At 46.8% G+C, this 25036-nt stretch overlaps 10 protein-coding genes across 11 annotated transcripts; 4 read left to right on the top strand and 6 right to left on the bottom strand.

Moving 5' to 3' along the window:
* Window positions 1–1495: 1495 nt before the first annotated feature.
* On the bottom strand, window positions 1496–3351 carry TSTA_055230 (RNA annealing protein Yra1, putative; the record flags this gene model as incomplete). Its single annotated transcript, XM_002487084.1, has 6 exons — window positions 1496–1687; window positions 1741–1978; window positions 2028–2098; window positions 2147–2311; window positions 3039–3068; window positions 3118–3351. 6 exons carry the CDS (start codon window positions 3349–3351, stop codon window positions 1685–1687), a joined length of 741 nt encoding a protein of 246 aa, XP_002487129.1. The 3' UTR covers window positions 1496–1684.
* A 479-nt stretch (window positions 3352–3830) lies between these two features.
* On the bottom strand, window positions 3831–6185 carry TSTA_055220 (SNF7 family protein). Its single transcript, XM_002487083.1, has 2 exons — window positions 4875–6185; window positions 3831–4821 (listed from the first exon to the last, which is right to left on the bottom strand). The coding sequence occupies exons 1-2, from the start codon at window positions 4920–4922 to the stop codon at window positions 4183–4185; spliced, it is 687 nt and encodes a 228-aa protein (XP_002487128.1). The 5' UTR covers window positions 4923–6185; the 3' UTR covers window positions 3831–4182.
* A 283-nt stretch (window positions 6186–6468) lies between these two features.
* On the top strand, window positions 6469–8562 carry TSTA_055210 (uncharacterized protein). The gene is made up of 5 exons (XM_002487082.1): window positions 6469–6664; window positions 6771–6940; window positions 7018–7147; window positions 7195–7563; window positions 7620–8562. The coding sequence occupies exons 1-5, from the start codon at window positions 6479–6481 to the stop codon at window positions 8517–8519; spliced, it is 1755 nt and encodes a 584-aa protein (XP_002487127.1). The 5' UTR covers window positions 6469–6478; the 3' UTR covers window positions 8520–8562.
* Window positions 8563–8622: 60 nt separating this feature from the next.
* TSTA_055200 (uncharacterized protein) lies at window positions 8623–9650 on the bottom strand. The gene is made up of 2 exons (XM_002487081.1): window positions 9019–9650; window positions 8623–8963 (listed from the first exon to the last, which is right to left on the bottom strand). Exons 1-2 carry the CDS (start codon window positions 9520–9522, stop codon window positions 8934–8936), a joined length of 534 nt encoding a protein of 177 aa, XP_002487126.1. The 5' UTR covers window positions 9523–9650; the 3' UTR covers window positions 8623–8933.
* Window positions 9651–9733: 83 nt separating this feature from the next.
* Window positions 9734–11619, top strand: TSTA_055190 (adenosine kinase, putative). 2 transcript variants are annotated; one of them, XM_002487079.1, is made up of 6 exons: window positions 9734–9876; window positions 9933–9948; window positions 10020–10173; window positions 10231–10572; window positions 10634–11085; window positions 11139–11619. In XM_002487079.1, exons 1-6 carry the CDS (start codon window positions 9825–9827, stop codon window positions 11173–11175), a joined length of 1053 nt encoding a protein of 350 aa, XP_002487124.1. In that variant the 5' UTR covers window positions 9734–9824; the 3' UTR covers window positions 11176–11619. The 2 variants fall into 2 exon arrangements, with proteins under 2 accessions (XP_002487124.1, XP_002487125.1); XM_002487080.1 differs by having other exon boundaries at window positions 9734–9948.
* A 396-nt stretch (window positions 11620–12015) lies between these two features.
* On the bottom strand, window positions 12016–14923 carry TSTA_055180 (uncharacterized protein; the record flags this gene model as incomplete). The annotated part of the gene is made up of 7 exons (XM_002487078.1): window positions 12016–12957; window positions 13010–13563; window positions 13623–14216; window positions 14278–14452; window positions 14522–14648; window positions 14713–14799; window positions 14895–14923. 7 exons carry the CDS (start codon window positions 14921–14923, stop codon window positions 12016–12018), a joined length of 2508 nt encoding a protein of 835 aa, XP_002487123.1.
* A 491-nt stretch (window positions 14924–15414) lies between these two features.
* TSTA_055170 (uncharacterized protein) lies at window positions 15415–16367 on the top strand (the record flags this gene model as incomplete). Its single annotated transcript, XM_002487077.1, has 3 exons — window positions 15415–15831; window positions 15892–15981; window positions 16059–16367. The coding sequence occupies exons 1-3, from the start codon at window positions 15481–15483 to the stop codon at window positions 16365–16367; spliced, it is 750 nt and encodes a 249-aa protein (XP_002487122.1). The 5' UTR covers window positions 15415–15480.
* Window positions 16368–16457: 90 nt separating this feature from the next.
* TSTA_055160 (C2H2 transcription factor (AmdA), putative) lies at window positions 16458–19592 on the bottom strand (the record flags this gene model as incomplete). The annotated part of the gene is made up of 3 exons (XM_002487076.1): window positions 16458–19221; window positions 19303–19357; window positions 19457–19592. The coding sequence occupies 3 exons, from the start codon at window positions 19590–19592 to the stop codon at window positions 16740–16742; spliced, it is 2673 nt and encodes an 890-aa protein (XP_002487121.1). The 3' UTR covers window positions 16458–16739.
* A 1695-nt stretch (window positions 19593–21287) lies between these two features.
* On the top strand, window positions 21288–22367 carry TSTA_055150 (alcohol dehydrogenase, zinc-containing, putative; the record flags this gene model as incomplete). The annotated part of the gene is made up of 2 exons (XM_002487075.1): window positions 21288–21344; window positions 21390–22367. The coding sequence occupies 2 exons, from the start codon at window positions 21288–21290 to the stop codon at window positions 22365–22367; spliced, it is 1035 nt and encodes a 344-aa protein (XP_002487120.1).
* A 134-nt stretch (window positions 22368–22501) lies between these two features.
* On the bottom strand, window positions 22502–24286 carry TSTA_055140 (uncharacterized protein; the record flags this gene model as incomplete). Its single annotated transcript, XM_002487074.1, has 5 exons — window positions 22502–22841; window positions 22891–23253; window positions 23317–23844; window positions 23923–24123; window positions 24180–24286. 5 exons carry the CDS (start codon window positions 24284–24286, stop codon window positions 22502–22504), a joined length of 1539 nt encoding a protein of 512 aa, XP_002487119.1.
* Window positions 24287–25036: the final 750 nt, after the last annotated feature.

Genomic DNA, 25036 nt, shown 5'->3' with positions numbered 1-25036 from the left:
GGGTGAGCGTCCTCCCCGAGGTAGTGTGACTCGAGTGTTTGACATATTAACTCGACTGCTCGGGTGAGTTTATGGCTTTTTGGATGGAGAATTTGAGGCATGCCATTGTTCCATGGTCTAGGATATCCTATATTCCAATGTTTCTGCACGATTAGAAACTTAAATAAAGCCGTGTCTAGCCTACATGTACGTGCCCAAGTATATCGTTGACTGTCACATAGAGAAGCACTGAACGTTGAGGTCAATATCAAGAATCGACGTCTCTAGTGTCGCTAAACGAGGAATAGAGTAATATTATTTCTGTTCCTACAGTAGGTAGTCTAGAAGGTAGACAGCAATTTTCTCCTTACGATGGGAAAGTGCAGGAATCTGGGGTAGCACGTGGTGATGTAAACCCTAACGTCCATACAACATGTTTCCAAGATTACCTACCTATGTGGGAATGAATACATATGTACATAGCACTCAAGAATGACCTCGGGAGGAGATTTGAATGTTAATAATACCTCATATATAGAAGAGCTGGTATCTATCATCGACTCGGATTTGAAGTTCTAGGTATTGCTGCCCAGATGCATGTACGTAGGTAGAATATATATATGTATACACAACTATGAATTATTCATGCAGTTTGCAGCCAGTTCCATGTTGTCCTACCTAGGTAAGTAACCAATAATACACCATACTCAAAAAACCACTGTTCGCAGTCAAACACTCACGTATCAACTAAGTAGGTAGTATCTGAATTCGAATGCTTGATGAGGATATGCTGCCATCACTCCCAACTTTCTAGATCTCTTAAGCCGAACGAAGCGGCCTCGATTACATCTCTATATCCAAGTTAGATGGAACTCCTGTACAGTCAGCCCACTACAAGAGAATATCTTCATAATACTCATGATGCTATATGATACTGAGATCGGGGCATAATACACCTTCCACAAGTGTTTATACCTAACCCTGACGCAAGGCTTTGGTGTGGACCATGAGTCCCCCGTAACGGTAGCATGAAATGGTCTACACCTACATCGATTTCAAAAGACTCAGATTGATACAATAAGCCCTGTACATAATTAAGGAGACATAGAGGATGGATGCATACTGTCGCAAGCTCATCAACTCGAAATTCCAGGATCGATATAGCGTCTCAGTCCAACACCCTCTGAGCCCGTTGTGCAGCAATATCAACACATCTCTTAAGAGTTCGATCAATGGCCTGACACTCAACCCATTGACCAGCTCCTAGCTTTTGAAGGGTTGATATGTTTTCCTCGGCCTCTTCTATAGTCCAGTGTGATAGACCCGAATGAACAAGAGGAAATAAGAACTAGGGCGGGACTGCTGTCCATGTCTGCTAGCAAATCTCATCCCGTTAATGAATAACTCAAACATAAACATGCAGAGTGGTATACACAGATTCCCATGCTATCTGTCCAACCTAACTACCAATCCCCAACGAGTCCTGCTCATCTTTTACGTACACAATCCACACGATAAAATCCAAATGAATTGATCAAAGCTAATAAAAAAGTAAAATGTAAACCAGTCGTCCATTTAATACAGACATTGCGTCGAGAACAAAACCACGAGTAAGTCAAGGTAAGAAAAAAATTAAACATCCGTCAGACGAATATTGAGTGATGCTCCATAAGAGCATCAGTCGGTTAGAAAGGGTATCGAATGTTTACTATCAACATTAGTATATACATCAATACAGATGGGGAACGTCATGAAACTTACGGAAATCTCGGCCATGGTTTCGTCGCCGGTAGCTGCGGCAGCACCGTTTGTGTTGGTGGTACCTGCAGGTGCGTTCTCTGCCCCCACAAAGTAATCCTCCATCTCGGCATCCAACTCCTCTGCAGTCTTCTTACGCTGAGTGGGATTCTTGGGCTTGCGTGGGCGAGCCCGACCGCGCCGACCTCCGGCAGCGGCATTCTTAGTAGCGGTGACAGGCTTAGGTTGTGCTTTCGCTTGGCTGTTGTATTGTCAGATAAAATCCCTTATAATCTCTAGCATCAACTTACGTGACGCGCTCACTCAAAGGCTTAGGAGCGGCAACTTGAGGGGCGTGAGTTGCATCAACAACAACCTCGACCTATATCGAATGAGTATTTCATTACCCAGTCCAAGGAAGAAAAGGTACCTTCATCGGCCGTCCATCGACCAACGTTCCATTCAACTCCTTGGCAGCTTTGGCGGCAGTGTCAGGCTTGCTGAAAACGATGGATGCAATGCCACGGCTGACACCATTTTGGTTGTACGTGACGGTGACCCGTTTGACAGGGCCAACAGTTTTGACGAAATAGTCCTATAGCGAAGGCTGATCAGTATTTTAAAGCTAGGGTTGTAACCGTTGAGACGTCGAGAACAGCGAGATAAGCGTGCGTAAATCGAATCGAGATCAGACATCAGCGAGCACATAATGATAAGCTTATATGCAGTTTCCAAGTTACAGGTTTGCACCGTATGAAACAATGCGAGACACTATAGATGATCGTCCAAAAGATGAAGCCCGCCGCTGGCAATCATCGAATATGGCAGGTTGCGCCTTTTTTTCTTCTTCTCCCAAACCCAGATGAGCACGAATGTTCAGATGAATCACCATCTCATATCTAGCTCAAAGAAGTCCGCAGTCTAGCCATCAAGTGCCATATTCATTCAGGGATCCGATTTGCAAATAGAACGATCCAAGTGCGACTACCATAAATGCGCTCGCTGATGTCCGAAACGAAAGGAGAGAAAAATCCACCAAGGTAGTCGAGCGGTGTTTTACCACCTCCTGTACCGTCTGCAATGACCAACCAGGCAGTCAGCCAAATTGGCGAGCCATAGTCCTACATTATGCTTGACGCGACGGAGCTCGACTCTCCATGCAACAAGGTTCGGTCATGGAATATAGTCGCGGAGAGGAGCACCCGTCTGGTACTGGTTCACCCAACTAGCTGCGACAAGTATCGCAGGAAGCCAACGCATCTCGAAAGGTTTCGAAAGACAATAGCGATGAGACCCAAGGCGTAGCCTCTCGATTAACATACCTTGATACTGGCTTCGCTCACATCGTGCGGCTGTAGAAGTTAGCATATGCTGTACACCGTATGATCATGATTAACATACCAGTCCGCTGACGATGATCTTGCTTTCATTCACTGGAGAAGTAGGGCCGATGGCCGGCCCCTTGACAGGACCTCTGGCAGGGCCTTTAGCAGGCTTGGTGTTCTTCTTGATTCCCCCAACAGGCGCCTTGGTAGTGGTGGCCTTGGCTGTGCTGCTGCGGCGACGGTTGTTTCCGCGGGCCTGGCGACGGGATTTGGAGATGTCTTCAAGAGATTGATCGAGCTTGGAAGACATGATTATAGAGGAAAAGATGGATGATATGAATGTGTTGAAGTTGTCGCGTTGCGGCTGAATGTTGACGATGGGAGTGCTACCGCAATGAATAAGCGGTATCACGACAATAGGTTTGAGTTTTGAAAGGTGGTCAGCAAGGCTGATATGGTTTGTAAAGTAGGAGTGGTTGATGGATGGGTTGATATGCACTGGAAGATAGAACAGTGGAATGATTGATGATGATCTGACGCGGAGGGAACAGAGGGGACGAGGTTGCCTGTTAGGGGCCAAGGTGGCTTGGCAAGATCACGTGCACAATGCATTCGTCACAGACTCGAAACAAGGCATCAAGGCAGCCACCTCTTTTGCCTTGTCTGTTTGATACCTGAAAGTCATTCATTCGATTGACAGTCCATGCTCTTTCTTGAGTTTCAATTTCACGACTACAATGAGCATGAATAAGGACTGGAAGCATTGAAGTTGTTTGAAAATGAGCAATTGACTGAAGTCTGAATGTTTTGAAAGCTATTGTTCTAGATAGTCCAGAATCCAGATCAAGGTCATTACCAAACATTTGACGCATCTTCCTGACGACCAAGATCGAAGTACCTCCGATAAAGGAAACGGAAAGACAAGTAATAGAATGCCTGATATGATATCGAATGTATACAGCGAATAAATATAAGTTTATTTATTAACAACCAAGCCAATGACATGTGCGCCCAAGGGAAGAAACCAAAGCTCAAACGATCATACAAGTAATTTGCTTTCATAAATGATATCCCAACCTGCGCCATGAAACCAGAGAGAATAACAATAAAGCAAACCGCTGATTGAATTCGTAATACGTGATCAACTCTTTAGAGCTTCCAGACGGCCTCGCATTTGTGCAAGCGTTTCTTCCTGATCTTCGAACTCTTCTTGAGGAGTAACTGTTTCTTCCACAGGAATATCTGGCCGGACGGGTTCGACCTTGGACAGCTTACCCTGAAGCACTTCCTGTAGGACCTTATCGATTTCCGATTCTGCCTCTTCCAATTCATCTTCCAATAGCTCATCATTGGGTAGAGCATCATCCACCACTTCTTCAATAATACCGGCACGCACGAGCTCCGTTGAAAGCTGCCGCATCGTCGCATTAAGCTCTGGCATACGCACAAGCGTATTTACGTCCTTCATGATGCCGGCCGATTTCTGGAGACTGCCTTGTATCTTCCGCACTGAGAATGCCTCATTTACTTGCATTTGTACGCTCTGCAGTTGTGCTCGACTCGTCGTTAGTCGTGTATTCTGTCTTCGGATGCGCAATAATTCGCGTGCATATGTCTTAGTTTCTGCGGTAGCCTGTTTCGCCTGTGAGGGATTCCTTTGAGCTCGTCGAGAGGCATTGACGATTAATTGTCGCGTTTTGGTTTCTAGAGCCTTTAGTCCTGCGATATCGCGATCGAGCTGTCGGGTGTTTTGTCTAATGAGCTGATTGCATTTTCGCATCTGCTACATGTCAGTGAGTGTCCGATAAGGCAGACGTCATAATGTAGATGCACCTGTGCTTGCGGATCTGGTCCAAAGAAGACTGCCTTGAGCGCCTCCATGATTTGATGTGCGCTGGTAATGATTCTATAAATGTCCAGGGAATTTGAGACCACACTCCATCCAAATTGGTTTGCAGAGACAGTTGATAGTGGGGACTCAGTGACGTCCAAGTCCCGTGCTCGGAGGACCTCTTGGCACGCCGCCAAACTCCGACAGTCATCTTTCCCGATGTGTCACTTCAGAAATGCATTCTCTGCTGGTGCAAGTCTGTCTCCAAGAAGCATGTCCCTCTAAGGACTGTCGATTCGAGGTATTTTGAGTATTTATTTCTCATTATCAGGGGTGATGGCTTCCTCTTGGGGCAGTGTCTTAAATCACGCGCTCGTCGCTGATGATTCGGATGACTGTAGATAGAGACCTACAGCAATGAGAGCCTGGAAGTGCTCTTCTCATTTCGAAAACTCTGTCGAGAAATGCGGATATTCTATCTTATACAACCCTCGGGACCGTTGCCGGTCCAGAGGTCGCTGATCGCTGCGGCCATATAGCTTACATTAGCAGCCGAGATCGAGATTATCAGATGACAATACTAAGCAATGATTCCAAGTCTTGCGCCTCTGGATTATGTTCATGGGAGCGGGAGCGTCTATCGTTGGCTGACACACGTGGGATTTGTTCCTATCAACCCTCACTTATTTGATGATATATATACACATGAAACTGCCGCTGACGTTACCACTTAGTGTTTGGTTGTTGTCTCTGTTGAGCTATTTCGAACCCTGCGGGGGGACAGCCAACTTGATAATTGCTGGTTTCGGCGGCTTATGTCTGTCATTGAGGTGGCGGGCGAGGCTCTGTCTCCACGCAATGGCCTGTGACCGAAACTGTCCGAGTCTCGACAAGGCTCAGTGAAACGGCACAAGAAGATGATTGATTATTATGATTTGGCTTGCTTGTTGATCATACAGCGGTGTGTTGGCAGTTGCGGTGCTCGATACCCGACACGCACACTTTCCGGAAATGCACCTTTCCAACCATTTCGTTTTCTCGTTCTGTTACGCCGAATAAGAAGTCTCGAGACGCTCCTTCTGATGCAGTTAAGCGTGTGCGCGTCACAGGGCGGCGTTTGGCTGATTATTATCGAGCTGTCCATTGACTTCAGAATCATACTACCCCTCGGTCGCATCAAACTCGCTTGTGGTTGCGGTATGCATCGCTTATCTACAGCAGATTCTACACTAATCAGCTTCATAGCTTTCGCCGATGATAGTTTCTTGTTCGCGCATATTGTGCATACCTTATGAGTGCAATTTTGAGCCACGCGTGCCATCATTTATATTCTGAACTCTTACCGCTGTTTCTGTCGACGTCGGAACCTTACCAGTGGCGGAGATGGGGACAGTTAGTTGATGTACAGAGCAATTCTGAACGAAAGTTGGGTAGAGAATAAGAGACCGCGCTAGGCCATGTCATAGATAATCATTAAGTAGATGCCGCGCCGCGTGATAGCCGCTGTAGAAAGGATCCGTCCCAGTGACTCCCACTCCCGACTTCCTCGCAATTAGACTTAAGCCGCGACAACTTCTCCCACAACTCACCACCACCACCACACACCATGTCTTCTTCAGACACCTCATCATTGTCATCGGCGCCGCCGACAGACGACGAGTCCATGTCTGGAGTCACATTCGAGACCAATGGCAAAATTACAAATTATTTCAAGGAGGAGACTCCTCCGCCTCCCAAGCGCGCACCATCTCCGCCACACGAATATGTCCTCGCAGACAACCCAGATATCGCAGTACGTATTTTGAAAGTGTCCTCATGGTTGTCATATAGCTTTCTCCAGTTTGACGCGTTTTGATACAGCTATGACACGTTTGCTGATATCTTGTCCAATCTGCTAGTTTATCGTCATGTTCCGCTCGCGTTTCAGTGATGTCTTCTCAAAGTCACTCCCACATTATGGTCCACAGGATATTGAGCGAGGAGTGCAAGATACAACACCGGGAGAAAATGTGGAAAAGCTGTTATGTGCTCTTATTGGACTGGTTCTCAATCGCAAGAAAGATGTCGAGTATGACTTCCTTAGAGCTAGCTCTATGACGAGTTGCCTTGTGTTGGGGAAGAAAGCTGATAGCTTGGGTGACATAGGAAAGGACATTATCAAAGAGCTCTAGAAGAAGCAGTGCAGACCCATGCGTCACAATGGCCCCGTGCTTGGGAAGGGAAGAATCCTCTGCACGGTGGACGCAACTTCACGACCATGAATCCTGAAGAGAGGGTATGACGGTCCACTAATATTTATGTACAGCTATCTAACAAATTTAGTTATGTCTCCTCAAAGCTCTTATCTTATGGTCACTTTCCTCCTCCGATGCGGTCCAAGCGAAGATCAAAGAATCCTACAAGCAAGTACGACACGAAGACGATCTCAACCAACCATTGTCGGTACAACCATGGGGAAGGGACGAACTGAAAAGACGCTACTGGCTTGTAGAAGGCCAAGATGATACCCATTTCCGCCTCTATCGCGAGAGTAACCCAGCATTGAAGTCAAATACCTGGTGGAGTGTTGCAGGTACTATCGACGAGATCCGAGAAATTGCAGAGAAGTTGGTACAGGAGAAATCACAGCATTCGAAGAAGCTCAGTCAGAGGATTATGCAGGCAATTCCTCGGTTCGAAGCTGGAGAAGAGGTTCGTCAATACACTACCGATAATCTGCCAGTTGCTAATTGTTTTTTTTTTACCAGAAACGAAGACGACGTGATTACCGACTAGCACGCAAAGCTGCATTTACTCGTCCTGAACCGGGGTTCTCTCTCTACGAAGGCCGTACGCGTGGCAAAAAGCTTAAATATACGTATTCTGACGATGAGGGTATGTTTTCTGATGACTTACCCGCTACTCGACGATCAACACGAAACGCATCTGGTATCACGACCCCGGGCGAACCCGCAGGGCCGACGATTACAGCTAGCGGTCGACAGGTGCGAGCTCGTACTGGCGGCATATACGGAGAGTCGATCTTGAGTGGATTACGAGAAGCGGCAAGTCATGACGACGAAGATGAAGAGGTCCACCCTCAGCGTAGTACGCGCGGCCAGAACGGTTACACTTCAAGATATGCCAATGATACTAGCGATGAAGAATCAGATGCTGCATCTAGTTGGAAAGGAGACGACGAGTCGAATAACGAGAATGACTTTGAAGGCGATGACGAAGAAGAACCTAGTGAGGATGAGTCGATGCTCGATATTGATGAAGATAAGCAACATAGTCTGGTTGTTCATCTTCATTACGGCAAGACGAAACAGCAACCAAATTTGAACGAAGGTCCGCTTGCCGAGCCTAATCCAACTCTTCCAGATACAAATACTGCCAAGACAGAGGCCGTGACTGATCAGTCTAGACAAGTCGAAAAGCCAACTGCAGAAGGACATTCTCAACCAGAAGCGGCAACAAATGGGCCATCAGAGGAGAAGCAACACGAGCAGACCGTGTCCAGCTCAGCAGCAATTCCTCCGTATGAATACTCCAAAGAGAACGTGTCTGCTCAGGGCATGAAAACCGAGGATGTGAATGCCAAAGCTACACAGGAACCTCCGGTGGCACCACTTGAGCCTTCTCGAGTGCAAAATGGTCATGAGTAGATCATGCTCTCTTCAATTATATTCGGTGATCGGTTTCAAGCAAAGGAAGGTTGTACGAGTATTGTATTATGGCGCTTTTGGGTATGAATTGCCGTGGAATGGCTTATAGCGGGTGTTTTACTAGGAGAACTTTATGGAATTCACATGAGCACGGTTGAATCCAGGAATGGATTAAGCCCATCACGAAATGGCGCGGTAGGACCTGAAGACTTTCTAGAGTTCAAATCATTAAATAATCCACAGTAGGCGCCGTTCAGAGATAACATAGATATACAAACTGCTAATCTGCAGATAATTTAACACAGAAGGACATTGAATCAATCGCTAAACGCCCAGAACGCCCTTTAATGCAATTTTAAGGTCGATATCAAGCGCCCATAATATAGTTGAAACTCAAATTTCATAGTCGGCTAGTCAATCACTCGAAAACTGCGCAGTGTAAAACTATCCATGTGGTCAGAATATGCAATACTCAAGCAGTAAATTGAGACCGGCTCACATCCTGAACTCGCTCAGCGAATTTCTTATTTGACTTGATACCCTGAGGCGGAATAGGCCAATTATTCACTCCATACCACCACCTCCGTAGCCGTGTTCCGAGCGTGTTTCCATGGAGTTGAGCATTGCGATTCCAGAACCGCCATCCGCAGAGCGCAAGGGTCCAGAGTGTACCCTGTATCAGCGGAAGAAAGACCTGATCTCTGATAGTAATCCAAGTCACGCGCTGCCATGTCTCCGCACCCCTAATACTAGCTAAATAACTCTGCTCAAACCTCAAATCCGGCAAGGGGGGAAGATCTCGTCGACGAGCAGCTGGACGAAGAGCAGCGGGTCGATCAAGAATATCTGTTGCGATACTTGCTGTGTCTGAGTGATCTGCATCTTCGTAGGGCAGTTTTTCCGATGCGGCTGTGGATGGGTTGATGTCGTGTCGCGGTGAGGGATGACGTTTTATGGAGGCGGTTTGGATGGTCTCTGCAATTCCTAGGGCGGCGTGAGACATTTTGCTTATATATTATCTGTATTGGAGGAGGATTGTAGATCGATAATTAGTCTCGGTGGAATTGGATCGGAAACAGCTTTGGTTTCTTGGTATGGACTGCGATGGATATGTTGAGCTTGCAGTCCGATGGAGCTGTGTCAAGTCAAGTTCCCGGACACCGAAGGTCGGCTCCCATAGACTGACTACTCACTCCCCTCCGTCCCGCAACCCCACGTCTAAATAAAAACATATAAACCAAACATTTTTCTACTTCTCTTTTCAATTCACTCACTTGATTCCGGAAAACTGCGCAATTGTTCAAAATGGCGTCTCCTCAAGGATACCCTCTTCTCTGTCTGGAGAACCCTCTTCTCGGTTCGTACGACCTGATCGGAGTTATTGAATGAATATGCAGCTTACTTCTTAATCAGATATCCAGGGTGTTGGGTACGACTTTTCCCCTTCATTTGGCCTACAATTTCTTTCGAATTACTTGGACAGAGGCTTATAACTCGCAGTGACGACGCCCTCTTGGAAAAGTATGGTGTCAAGGCCAACGATGCCATTCTCGCCGAGGAGAAACACATGGGCCTCTATGAGGATCTTCTCCAGAACCACAATGCAAAATTGATTGCAGGTGGTGCTGCTCAGAACACCGCTCGAGGTGCCCAGGTATGACTACTTCAAAAACAAGTCAATTGTCCATCATACTCAATTTTGATTTGCCAGTACATCCTCCCCGAAAACTCTGTCGTCTACATTGGCTGCGTCGGCAAAGACAAGTACGGCGACATCCTGCGGGAAACCTGCAAAAAGGCCGGTGTCCACACCGAATACCGCATTGACGAGGTCCAGCCTACCGGGAAATGTGGTGTTATCATTACTGGCCATAACCGTAGCATGGTCACCCACCTCGCTGCTGCCAACGAATACAAACTTGACCACTTGAAACAACCCCATATCTGGTCTCTTGTTGAGAAGGCTCAGGTCTACTATGTTGGTGGATATCACTTGACGGTCTCTGTGCCGGCTATTTTGGCTCTTGCTGAAGAAGCTGCTGGGAAGAATAAGGTATCTCTCCTCTCTCACCTCTCATCCCTTAAAGGGCAACCCGCTGATGATATATGCGTAGCCATTCGTCTTCTCTCTCTCCGCCCCCTTCATCCCACAATTCTTCAAAGACCAACTCGACAGCGTAATCCCCTATGTCGACTACCTAATCGGCAACGAAACTGAAGCCCTCGCCTACTCCGAAAGTCACGGATGGGGTCTATCCGACATCGCTGAAATCGCCAAAAAACTCACCACCCTCGAAAAGAAGAATACCCAACGGTCCCGTGTTGTGATCATTACGCAGGGAACTTTACCCACGGTCACTGCTGTCGCAGGCGCAAACGGTGCCGTTGAGACGAAGGAGTACCCCGTTCATGAAATCCCCAAGGAGAAGATTAATGATACTAATGGCGCTGGGGATGCATTTGCCGGTGGATTTGTGGCTGGTATTGTGCAGGGGAAATCTTTGGAGCAGAGTATTGATCTTGGTCAATGGCTTGCGAGTTTGAGCATTCAGGAATTGGGTCCTTCGTATGCGCCCCCCTTTCTCCTTCACTGACCAATAGTACACTAACATGATTTAGATTCCCCTTCCCCAAACAAACCTACCCTCGCCAATAAATATGAGACTTCTTCCTGTTTACGACCAACCTGACGCTATCCTGACAACTTTCCAAAAACAAATTTCTATTTAATGATTCAACCCATTATATACCCTGTCTCAATTGCTTCTTAACGAAACTCAGAAGACATAGCTTTATTTCAAAACAAAACAAATTAAACTATGCGGATTTGCTTTCCTGTTGTCTTTTTCGTTCTTTCACATTCTATTCTCTTGATATGCTCTGCACATGCACATGACAGAGAACAGAGAAAAGTGGGGAAAGAAGAAGCAATTTGCAAAATGAAAAAATTAGAAAAGAATAGAAATGCAACGTCTTCAACGACGATGATTTGGTCTTTATGTACGGTATATGTTCTACTATTATCTGTGTCTACTCGAGGAGTAACATGTCAGTACAACCGGAGTAATTATCAATGATATTTCATGAAGTTTGATACAGTCGCATTGCTTATCATATTGTAAATACTAGAGTACACAGTGATCAAATACTAGGTATAGACAAAAGAATTGACATAAAGGTGTATATGAATCTTCACCCTGTTAGCTTGTGATTTGAAGAACGAAGCCAGTCACAAGGTGTGGAAACAGGAGCTGTGTCCTGTGCTTAGACAAGCATTCTTGACAGCTACCTTGTGGTAATTTAGAGAGCCGGGTCGGTTCTTTCTGGGCAGATTTTGCATGGCAAGTTCGAGTGAATTGTTCAATCGCGCTTGTCGCCGAGGTTCACAAGTATGTAGCCGGACTCGAAGATTCGACATACCCAGGTAAACCCATGATCGCTGGCTCGCGGCCGCAGATATCAATAGCAGAATCTCAATCTTTTAACGAGCCATACTTCAACCCGCCTGGCCACAGGGAGGAGTCTGCTGACCAATAGCCCCGAACCGAGCCGAACTATTCTGCGTACTTTGCCGATTATCAGAAGCATGAGACGGAGACAAGGTTGAAGCAATAAAAGCCTGATTATGCTGCGATGGATAATCATAACCTGGAACTGACTCATGCTGAAGCAGTGAAGCACGGTATGGAGGCCCGCCCTCAAATTGATTTCTATCCCAACCCGGTTGTGTGAGATTGGTCGATGACCAGCTTGAACTAAACGGTTGCGAGGACGACCGCCCTTCAATTTCCTGTTGTTGTAAGTGCAGCCCGTTTTGCAAAGCGACTAGACTAGGACTCGGAATGTAAGCTTCTTGCGCCCCTGCTGATAACTGGGAGGACCCCAGTGCTTGGGTGGCATTGAACCGATGAGGGGATACGTCATTGTTAGACAGCGAGGTGTTATTAGGTCCCCAGATACTCGAGCTTGTGTACAGGGGCGCATAGGTTTGGGGTGGTGCTGGAGAACCTTGCGACCCAAAACCAGGGGGTACCATTGGCGTCTGATATGGAACATGCTGAGGCGTACTTTGCAAATTGATTACGTTGGGATAGGTAGTCGAAGATTGCATTGGTCGCATAAATTCCGGCACTTGTGGCATTGCTGGCGGTGCTTCATAGGTGTCTGACTCTACCAGTTTTTCGACGCCTTCAACGATACGATTGAAGTTCGTAGAAGCCGAGATAGAAGCTGATTGAGAACCACCAAAGGCACTCCGGCCTTCCGTCGTCACATTTCTTCCACGCTGTGCATTGCGGATCTCATCTCTTTGAACGCTCGTTGACGAAATAGTAGGCTGAGGTCCTCGAGGGCTTGCATAGAACTGGGAAGGAAGTCCCTCCTCTTGGTAAATGAACATCTTGCGTTCATTTTCATCAACAAGAGTGATTGGGATTCGCTATTCAACAAATTAGTATGCGGCTAGCTACAAGTAACGATGGAGTACTTACATTGCTAATAACGAGATCCAGTCCATCGATAACGAATTCTCGGATTCGATATAGCATTTCAATATTAGGATGATTCCTCTCAATGCCTGGATCGAGCATTCTAGGCTTTGTCTTGCTAGCATTCTCTGATAGATAACGTCGGCTAGTTGCATCATTGATGAGCGGCTTAAAGCCAAGTGTCTCCTCATCTTCCTCTAGAAGATAATCAACTTCTGGAAGACTCGTGACATCAAAGGTTGATGCTAGCAATGTCAATGTATTGGCATAGATCTTCCAAAACTCCTGAATCTGTACTGCAAGAACTGTATCCTTGTCTTGCTTTTGTGCCGTCAATGAGACACAATTCGTCAGAAGCCACGAGCTGTAGTTTCGGAGAGCGGGCAAGACACGCCGTGCAACAACAGTGACTTTTTCCGATCCATGTTGAGATTCTTTGGATTCGGAATCTTCGGTTGCGAAGCGTTCAAGCTCAGCCAAAAGAATTTGAAGGAGCGTGAAAAAAGTTTTGACATTAATCCTCTGGAAGAATAGCTGTGCGTTATGAGTTGGTTCGCCTATAAGGTGTATCTTGATTAGTAACAGAATGGGATAAATCCAAGTCGAAGAATCCTACTTTTAGATCTAGTTTTGGCAAGCTCTTCCGCCGCGATATTTATCAGAACAAACTTCTGAAGAGTACCTTCAAGAGATCTCTCTTTCAGGTCAACTGCTAGCTGACTGAGTACCTCGTTTTCGAGCTCGTCGTGTTCCGGAAAGTCGAGCCCCTTGTAACATTGTGCATGTAGGTACACAAACCAAGGAGTCAACGCCTTTCCAGGGATACCAGCATCTTCCCGTGGGATAAGTTCTTTTCTCGCCCAAGCACTAAGAACTTTCTTAAACTCTATTTCCAAGTTCCCCTTGGAACCTGGACGGGGCTCTTGTGCTGACAGTGCTCGATATAAATGGTAGGTAGCTCTGAGGTGGTTGCCGTCGGCCAATGCAATCACCGCGAGCTGGTTGTGCGAAGCACCGGAAGCTGGATAGATGATACTTGCAAGATCGTAATAACCAATTGCAGGTCCCCAATTCCGTTCTTTACCCGATACAAGCTCTGTCTCACGATAGCGCGATAAATCGCCCAAGCGTATTAGAGTAGCGTGGCAGGATTGAAGTATCCTGCTACGCAAGTCAAGATCAGGGTTGGCCGGAGTTTCCACTGAGAGGTCTATTGTTCAATAAAGTGTCAGTCGGCAAGACCAATAGCCAGACAGAATAGTTTATATTACTTTCAAAGCTGAATTTCTTCGCGACCTTCTCCAACTCGGGAATTCCGGCATAATGCAACGCCAGATGTTGGATATACCCCCTGTAAAACTTCTGGCTCAATTTTATAAAGTCGAGATAATGCTTTTCCAGCTTTCGCTTCTCGACAGGTTTCTTTTTGCCTGCATCATCCCGAAACTGTAACGGCGCATCAATTCTTAGTTTCCTCCCCAACAAGAAACAGACCTCTCCGTAGTCGGTACTTACTCGCGCCAGAAGTTTGCGAAAACGAGCATTGATTTTGACATGCGCATCCCATAAGCGAGCTTCAGCATTTTCCGCCGCAGCGGCATCAAAATCGATGAATATAGCGTTGCGACATGTCGTACGGAACCTGGACAATAGGTCAGATTATCAGGGGGGACGTTTTCGTCAAGGAAAGTGAAGCGGTTACTGACTCCGCAAGGCAGTGGGCGATTTCTGCAAAGGTTGGCTCTTTGTCTGCGAGTGTCTTGAGAAGATCTTTTTCGGCTTGGACTGCGGTTCTATTCTGTGGAGTCAGTCAAGGTCACACCACCATTAAGATCATGAATCATCATGTCAAAACCTAAAAATTATTTCGAAAAAGGGGAACACGCACTGCCAAGCATCCTGAAATGCAGTCTCCATGCTCAAAAAGTTTGAGGAATAGGCGCGCGCATAACTTCAAAGATCAACCACGCCGTCATATAGCTGGCTTCGGATTATCGAGGAGCCAGTATCGTGTATGATCCATGAGCGATTCGCGGGGAGATGAATGTTTCTAGGATGAATAAATGAAGTAGAAAGAGGCCGACATTCAGGCCTCTGCAAACAGGATAACTCGGGATAGTTCACCTCTGACTGAGAGAAGAGAGATGAAAGTGTTCACCTTCTATTCAGATCAATTTTGGGGAAGGAGGAGCAAACAATAAAAACGCTGGCTGTGGAGGCTGTGCGCTGATTGGCTGAATTGTCTCCCACTGTGGCTGATAAACGCATGATAAATGTGGGATTGCTGTGGCTAGTATGATGTTTCATTGGATAAGATTGAGAGAATATGATTGGTGCGCAAATGGACTGCTGTGGCTGACATCAAACAATGCATATGACTTCACTCTCTCAATTTCCAAGAACACTTCAATCCTTCAATTTTTTGAAGGTCATGTAGACAGTATTGGTGGACGTTCAGAGGCCACGTGCAAAACATGGCGAAGCGGTCGAGAACAAATGACCAAACCTCGGATGCATCTCCCCTCCACCTCACAGAACCAGAGCAATCAACTTCACCACCTACCAAGATCACAGTCCCTTCACCAGATAACAGCAGCGAATCTCAACCCCAACAGCAGTGTCTCATGAAATGCTCATTACCACCTCACAAAGATACCCTCACGTTCTCATCTTATGACGATTATGAAGCTCACTACCTCAAATTTCATGTCAATCGCTGCTCGGAATGCGGCAAGAACTTTCCAACGCAGCATATATTAAATATCCATATTGAGGAGAATCATGATCCCCTAATTCTTGCTCGGCGAGATAGAGGAGAGAAGACTGTAAGTACTAACCGCTGTTCCTTCATGCATATGGGACTTCAAACTAAAATATTGTCCTAGTTCAGCTGCTTCGTAGAAGGCTGCGAAAGGAAATGCTCAACTCCCCAAAAGCGTCGTCGACATCTGATTGACAAGCACATGTTCCCCCGAGTAAGTCTGACTTCCAACCTACCATCAAAGTAAAACACACGTTGCTTGGCTACTTATATCTTCGGTTTTAAATGTAGAACTACAATTTCTTCATCGTCAACGACGGCATTGACAAACAAAATTCTCTATTACACACTTCACAAAATCACGGCCACCACCGTCGGCTATCACTACCTCCGCAATCACCGCTGGAAGGTCGATTACGGAATAGGAAAACTTCTGTATCTTTGGCTCCAGTGAATGATGGCGAAGGGTTAGATGAATCATCGAAAGAGCAGGGTATGGAAGTGGGTGATGATGAGATCGATGTCCTAGCTTCGTCCCTTTCGGCGCTGAGGTTTGTGCCGACGAGTGTGATTAAGAGGTTGGAGTTGGAGCGTAAGTAGATTCCTCGGCCGAGGATGAAGTCGGGCTTTATAGCATAATAGCATATATAGATGGATGTTCAACTTTACGCTTACCGATGGTTCAGTCGTGTCTCACTGCCATAGACTTGCATTGCAAATGAAAAGTACATATATACTATATCCGAAAACAGAACCACGAGCTTCGTGACTCGTGGCAAAGCATACAATAGTACAAAAACAAACCATTCCAAAAGATGAAACAAGTGTACATTTCCTAGGCCGTTGATATCATTGATCGTCGTAGGGTAAGTGGAACGGGGGCATCAGGGTATCAAGAGTGTGTAAGGGAACTGACAACGGCCTAGTACTTGAAGAAATGATAGGAACCCCCCAATTCATAGTGTATAAACATCAGCCTTCCAAAAGATCAGCATAAGCCTGAAGGCTAGATCCTATCAAATCAACAATAGCCCAACTGGTATTCCCCTTGAACGTGCGTGCCCAAACACGCACAACGGCAACACTTAACCGTCTAACCTTGAATGGATCTTGAATGAAATCAAGATCGTTCCCATCATTTGACGAGGATACTACTGCCATATCAGTTTCATCCATCATGCTCTTAATCCATAAAAGTAGTTTTCGTTCATGGTCAGATAGTCTTTGCTCGTTTTGGGTTAATGGGATCGAAAGGAGCCATCTACTGAGGAGGAATGCGCATTCGAGACTGCAAAGTGAGTGCTGGATACTCCAAAAAAATGAATGTGTGCGCGCAACAAAGTCGATGCCGAGTCTGACGGGAATTGAAAGCGCGTGAGCCGAGTGGAGTAGAGCCATGATGAGTTTCGGGCTGCGCACAATGGGCGGAGAGTCTTGCAAGGCTCTTGCGATTTGAAGTGGATCTTGAGTCACTAGCCGTCGACATGGCCCTAAATCAAGATGAAGTCTGATATAAGCCAGTCCCAGAAGGGCGGTTGACGTAAAAGCAATAGGCCCTGCTGGATTTTGAGGGTCAATGCTTGACCCGGGCGTTCTTTTCCATCCTGCCTTCCATGCGTTCAATGCATTCTCCAATGCTGCTAGGTCCTCGGGACGAAGACTTGTGCCTGGCATAAGTGGTGCTGATATGCGTAGCTGACGAGCAAAGAATATCTGTTGAATGATGGCATGAATCAGGATATAATTCCCGAGTGGTGATATGGGGCATGGATTCGATGGTGGTGTTTTGAGAAAGAGTTTTGCGAAGGCCTCCTGAAAAGTGACAATCGGTTCATGCCGCGAGCGATATATCCGTCGCCATTGCGATGCATTATTAGCTTTCCAGATATCGTGGGCACACGGCATCCTCAAGTTCAGTTCCGAATTCATTATAAGCGGGGGAATGTTGTACATGATGGAATGAAGATTAAAGAAACAGTAAACAATTAGTTTTGTACGTCGGTTGCCCTCTAGCCGTGCCCACTCATCCCAGGCTAGGTTATCGGAGATCATGATCGAGTCTGATAATCCGTGTTCACGCACTAGCCTGGCCAGGGTACTTTGTAGAGCAAGGATTTCTCGAAGTAACTCTGGCTGTTTTTCCCATGATGCGAATACAGTCAAGAGCAAAAACGTTCGGATGACTTCCATATGAGCTTCGGACTCACCCATCATGTAGCTCATGGTATCCAGCTGATGAGGATATTTTTGGGTCTGAAAAGGGCTACCAGGGGTATTCGAAGGAGCAATAGAACTTCTTTGAGATGACATGCTGGGAATGTAGATATCCCATGTCGGCGTGGGAACTTGCTTCGCGTCTCTTCGTCGAATGCGTTCAAACAAGACTGCCTTGGCTGCATGAAACAGCTCTATTCCCCGACTGTTTTCGAATCTGTAATGGGATCCGGCAGCAGCAAGGGCCAAGGTGAGCTCCGGAAGACATCTAACTACAGACAGCGTCGGTACATGGATAAATGGAAGATGCTCGTTGAGCCCGTTGATATAGCCGGCAATGAAACGTGATAGAGCATGTCTAGAGGGTGGGATGAATCCACGGGGGAGAACATGTGCAAACTCTTCAAGTCTAGAGAGAAACAACTGCCGATCAGTGTTTGAAATATCCCATGCCGGACGGGGATTTGTAGGGTCATCGAGTAGACTGGCGCGTTCATCAGATTCCTGAGGTTCAGGTTGCAAGGATGGAAGTCTGGACCCGAAGTTGGAGAAAGATGGAGCTTCATCTGCAGATCCCCGCTGTTCACTGAGAATATCCGGATTCAGTCTTGGCTGCCCGTATTCTCGATTTGCCGTTTTGGAATCGAATTGGATGGAGTTGGATAATAACGGATCCGTCTCAACTGATGAAAAGACACCTGAATCCCAATCGGTTGATAAACCGACGCTCTCTAGAAAAACCGAGAAATCTTGAACTGGATCTCCGAGATCGGTAAGATCAAGAAAAGACGGCTCAACACTGTATGCATCGGAAATGCTTTTCTCTTGTATTGTAGGCTGTAACTGAGGAGAGGGTCCGGTTGGGAGATGTGGTTTGCGAATGGATTCCAGTGCTATTTCTTGTTGGTTTTCCAGAGCAACATGACTTGCGGCGTGTGAAAGAAGGTTGAGATCGTAGCCCCACGAGGGATTGAAGTGATTCGGCTCAATCAACGGTGCATGATGCACCTGTACCTCTGGCGGGGGCACCGGTGGAGGTGGAGGCGGTTGTTGCTGAATACTTATGGAGTCATGCATGTCCAGCATGCGAGACTCATGATGAGCCTGTGGGATCATGGAAGCCGGACTCAGCGGGACCGTCTGGTGGGAAGCTGTAGCATCGGTCCCGGACCGACGCTCCCCTCGATGAGCGGCCGCTTCGCCAGGATGCACTAAGCGCTCATGTCGGACAAGCAGGTCACTGTTTTATCTCGGGATTTAGTCATACAATGTCAGAGAGCATTAGGTTTCACAACAGGGAAAGCAATGGGTCCGGCCATACCTTCGAGCGAAAGACTTGGAACAAATATCACACGAGAAAGGCTTTTCTTTCGTGTCTATAGAAGCCACAAATGATGTTAGTAGGCTTACTCAGGCAATGGGACAGTTGTCCTCCAAAGACGCTGGGCGGGCGGGGGAGAACAGCAACAACTCACGAGTGCGGAGATGTCTTTGGAGATGTTCGAGCCGCGCAAATGAGCGATGACAGTATTCGCACGCTAATGACTTGCGATGGGCAGCAGAAGTCGTCTTCTTGCGCGGCTTTTCTGGAGAAGGCTGATCTGCTTCCATCGTCTCTGAAGATGACAGTAGCGAGAGCATGGATGGCAGATAGGAAGGTAATTGTTGTATGGGGAGATTTCAAGGCTTTAAGCGGGGAAAGAGAAAATCTGTGGGGTGAGGGGAGTCTACCTGCGTCAGCCTTGTTCTTTGGGTATATACGGTAGAGCCTCGTTATTACGAAAGGAACTCGTACTAATCTCTGCTAGAATTACTTTGATATGGTATAGAAGAGCATCGGAATTATTAATACCAAACTGGATTAATATACCGTAGTGTTCTTGATCTCTACATCAAACTCAATTGTTCGTTATAGCCATGTTCCGCTATGAAGCGGACTCTCGCTATAACGAATGGTTACAATCTCGGCGTTGCTTAAATGCGGCAACCCTAATTTGTTCGCTAGTACCCCGTATTCAAATAGCCTTATAGGCCCTGCACCCCCCAACATTTTCTGACAGATATGAATCGAGAAAACTCGCCTTGCCCCTGAAGAACGCACTTAACTAAAGATAGTCAACAGAAGTCAATTATGGGGCGAATACATGAATAGTCTTCTCTCAGCGTCCCAGCCCTTGCCAAAGTTCACACTGAAAGTACACGGATAACCACGTATAGTGATCACGGGGTATAGCATTCAGTATATTGATTTGGTCTGGTACTTGCCTGATACAAGACAGATGTTAGCAGGGATCAATTCTAGACAGCCAAAAGAAGAGGAAGGGGGCTTTACCAATCCGCCCTCCATTGAGGGTGTAGCGTAGTAGACAGATTCCTCATCCCAGCAGATCCCGCAGCCCACAATATCTTCTTCCTGGTAGAATCGACCAGTTTCCTTGGAGGACTCGGCACCGTCGGAAGACTCATAGATGTGGTCGTCATCATTGTGATAGCCGATAGGAAAATGGGTATCTCTGCTACCCCGAAAAGCCATGCATGGCTCCATGTCATTGTATTCAGAAGCTAAACCGATGCCAATAGTGGGAATATTGTTTGATTCCAGATTGTCGCGATGTAAAAGCTTGATCTCGAAGCACTGGCTGCCACTACCTCGAGGAGGAAATGGGTGGTCAGCGCGCACACTGACGGCAACCTGAGAACTTTCTTCTAGAGATCAGACTAAAGTCAGCAGGTAATCAATCTATCACTACTAATAGGTAGGAGAAGGGTCCATTACGGTATTCCACTTGCTTGGAGTCGGGAGAGAAGTTAAACTTGTTGGTGTTCGAATGCTTTAACAGCCAGTCTCCAGGGACAGTAAAGCGACTTGGAAGAAGAAAAGCAGAATTTGAGACTGGAAGCTTTTGAGACAAAGATATGGGTCTATTGTGCTGCACGTAAAAATGATGTAGCGTCCACTCATCGCTGTCGGCCTTTTTTATCAACTTCATCATATATACTGCCCCATCCGTCCTCCAAGGATACTCGGAGAGTTTGAAATTGGCAATCAAGGCCCGACTAAAGGCTATCCACGTTCAAGTCATGTAACTCCTCCATGTACTGTGGCGGCCGATGGGCCCGACAGAAGTAAAGAGACGTCCGACAATTTCCCGACAGCCTGTTTTATTATTAATCAACAAGTAACATAGTTAACTAGCGTTTTGCAACTTATAAATATTCTCTCGTAGTCCATGTCCATCAAGTCAGGAAAGCACTCACTCTGTTCAGCAAACAGCAAACGTAGCCACCGCTCACATATCAGCCAGCATGTCTCCCACTCAGAAAGCGATCGTCGTGTCAGAGCTCGGTAAACCCGTCACTCTGGTGAGCGACTGGCCTATTCCTGAACCAAGCGCTGGTCAGGTGCAGGTAAAAGTGGCCGTTGCCGGTCTCAACCCTCATGACCAGAAGAGCCGTGACTGGGGACTCTTCATTCTTCGAGATCTTACCCCGGTCCCAAAAGACTACTCAGGGGACACCGACCTCCCCTCCGTCCCTACCAACGACGTCGTCGGGAGGATCACAAAACTGGGTCCAGGAGTCACTGATCTTGCAATTGGCGATCGTATCGTGTATCAACCGTCATTCGCTCCGGGTTCGAAACAGAATGGCCTGCAAGAATATGCCCTCGCTGAGCTAGGGGCTCTGACTAAGATTCCGGATTCTATTACAGACGATGAAGCTGCTACGTTGCCTACCAACATCATTGCGCCTTTAGTGGCTCTGTTCGACGCGTTGCAGATCCCTGCACCGTGGTTGCCCGCTGCTAAGGACTTTGACTACGCCAACACGACAATTCTGATTGTTGGAGGTGGGTCAAACTGTGGCCAATTCGGTGTCCAACTCGCCAAGCTCGCAAACATTGGGCGCATAGTAGTAGTTGGTGGGGATGAGGCCAAGTTGAGGTCCTTTGGGGCCACTCATGTCATCGACCGCTATGCTGGGTACGAGATGGTACTAACCAAAATTCGTGATATAGTAGGCGACGATTTAGTGTACGCCTATGACTCTATCAATCCTGCAGAGGGCCAGTTGCTCGCGTTAAATGCACTATCAAGCAGCAAGAGAGGCGCACTGGCCCGACTCATACCTCGTGTCCCGGTTGACGAGTCGAAAGTCCTGGGGAAGAGAGCAGGATTCGATGTACGTGATGTCTTTGGCAGCTCGCAAGTGCATCCTGAACTCGCAGCCGGATTTTGGTCACGAGTTCCATCCTACCTCGAGTCTAGGCAAATCAAGCCACTAGCTTATGTCGTGAAGAGGGGATTAACGGCTGAGAACGTTAATGAGGTGCTAGACGCATATAGAGACGGAAAAAGTGTTGCAAAGACTCACATTCATCTGTAAGTAACCCAGTTGGATATCCAACTGCTAGGTCTCTAGGTAGCTGAATTCCAACTCCATGACTCCATGAACTAGTCACGCCATAGTATCTGAATTTGAATTCCACCACCTTTATGGAAGCTAGTAAAAGACATCATTTAATAATCATATGAAGTAACCCATTGGTGCTGAAGCCTGTCCAGATAGAGTTGGAGTTCATTCTCAGAGCTCTCTGGCCAAGGATAATCTCCATTATATGGCCGAGTACGCATATGCTTAATCGAAGCACGAACTACGTAAATGTAAATTGGAGACGTATTATTACTCCCATCTAAAGGCAGGATACTGTAATGCCATTTCGCCATATCGTTAACCATAGTCGTTGCAGTATCGAGTGCCGCTAGGGAACTCTTCTTCCATTCTTCTAGGGATCTCAAATTGACAAAAACGGCTTGTTGCGATATGCTCAAGACGTGCTCGTGTAATTTAAATAGTGTTCTGCATTTGGTTAGGATGTGATACTCGCGTCAAAGACGTGGAGATTTACCTGACCGTCACTGCTAACGCTGTGCAATATGCCGACCCTTTGCCTGGGATGAGGGCCAAGATATCAGCTAAAAATGACTGGATAGCCCTGTCTAGGCTTTCAAGCAGAGGTAGTCTGATGGTAAGATTTGGTATGACCAAGGCTTTTAAGACTTGGTCCAAGAGGCAAGAGGCTTGTGCAGCACGGCCGAAGCAGCCAATGCTTGTTATCGTCAAACGTGAGGCGGGAATATTAGGCATAGAATCTGGACTAAGGAGATCCCCAATATCAAGTTTTTGGCGGTCGATAGGTAGCTGTACGTCCCCAGAAGGAAGAATAGTAGCCATTGGCTGCTCATAGTCATCTATCTCACAAGCGAAAGCTCTAGCGCAAACAAGGTTTGTGTCAGTCCATCGATGCTTTGCCCAAATACATAGAAGTACTTACCGTTCAGAGATGACAATGCCCCACCACGTATTTGCAGCTTCTTCGGCTTCTAGTCTGGAGTCACCATCCATCATATTATGGGGTTTGCTTTTGTGGATACCAGCAGCATAGGCCATCCGCGCACAGCCCGCAATTGTGACCAATGCAACTTCTGGCCTTCCATTTGCATATTCATATGTAGCCAGCAAGAGGCTAGCCTGTATTAGAGAAATAGAAGGCTGCAAGCATCCCTGGACCTGTGCGAGAAGTGCCTTTGTGGCGAGATACAGAGACCGGCGGCCAATCGTGTCTCCGTCTCGCTGAGACAGTTTAGGATTGGGGAGGTATGCAATTAAGCAGACAGTTAGTAGTAGAATTGAGGAGTCAGCACTAGGTGGCGTTCCCATTCCAGTGAGGCTGCTCTGAAAGCGCTCACGGGAAATGATAGGCAGGTTGCCGTGCAAGTTTCGGAAATAGCGAGACGTGAGGTCGTCCATAAATTCACCAGACAAACGGATAATATTTTGAACCTCGAGGTGGACGCCATCCCTATATTATTTTCGTCAGTAATGGTCCAATGCTTTGGGAATTCGTTGCAGATTGCCTGGCTTTGGGCTAGGTACTGACAAGGACTCAAAGACCGGACGATATAGAGTAGTCTTTCTAGGAGTAGTTGCAGGCTCTGGAATGCTCGTCCGCGTCGGGCCATCAATAGTTTCGGCTGTCAGTATCTCACGGCGTATTGCTGTAGGTGTTGAGATGTCGGTGTTCGGGGTGCCATAAACACGCTGGCGAGTAACTGGGACGTAGCGACATTCAAGATCTTTTCTGTGCCCAATCGTAAGCATTGTTTGCGAGCATACAACCCGGACCTCAGTACTTACAGTATACAATAGTTACATGAAGGAAGGCCCTTGTTGCATTTCTTCTTACGAGTCTTGCAGGTGAGGCATGCTTGCTTAGGGCGGGTCCGATGGCTATCGGCCGCCATTGTTAGATCTCTACTGTACGAAGTAGAATTTGAGAAAGATCAATGTAAAAACCTGACTCCAGAGGTTATCACCAGCTATCGGCCCATTGGACTTGTCGGGTTTGGCGGATTCTGTCGGATTTCGTCGGATTTGATACGTAAAAGGAACTAGGGCTGCTCCCATATCATTTAGACAATCACGCATGTAGAAACCTAGGCATTATTAATCTTTCCGAAGGTTCTCTACGGTAGGATGTGCTTACATTGCTTTGTTATAATAATAGTTTCTTTCTATTTGAGCGAATTCATTTAATAGAAACGAAGCATTCCCGTCCAATAGAATGTAAGCACAGAACGACAAAGATGCACAGTAACAATCAGGCTAATATTAGTCGACACTTATATCGAACGGATAGCGTCAAGGATAATGCTTGCTGGATGTTCTGAACAATACCAGCTATATTGAAAAGTGAGCTGATGCCCCAGGCATCAATCAAGAAGTTGCTGAAGATACCAAGAATAAACACACTAACAGAGTGAAGAAACACGCTGCTGCAGGAACAGAACCAGGAAATTGACTTGCATAAAAGCTCTGTTGCAAAGATCGTAAAGGTCATCCCTTATCTGTATTGTCGACGACCGGAGTAACATAGGCGAACACGTCTACTGGCTGACTGACGAGTTTCAGATTGTTTCATGATGCCGCTCAGCATCCCGACTTGCGAAACATAGGTCAACCATCGCTGGACTGCTCACGGCACTTATATCGCA

Source organism: Talaromyces stipitatus, genomic scaffold (assembly GCF_000003125.1).
Source record: "Talaromyces stipitatus ATCC 10500 scf_1105507295487 genomic scaffold, whole genome shotgun sequence".
In the NCBI taxonomy this organism is placed as follows: domain Eukaryota; kingdom Fungi; phylum Ascomycota; class Eurotiomycetes; order Eurotiales; family Trichocomaceae; genus Talaromyces; species Talaromyces stipitatus.
Note: the sequence above shows the minus strand (reverse complement) of the source record. Positions and strands in the feature narration are given on the sequence as shown.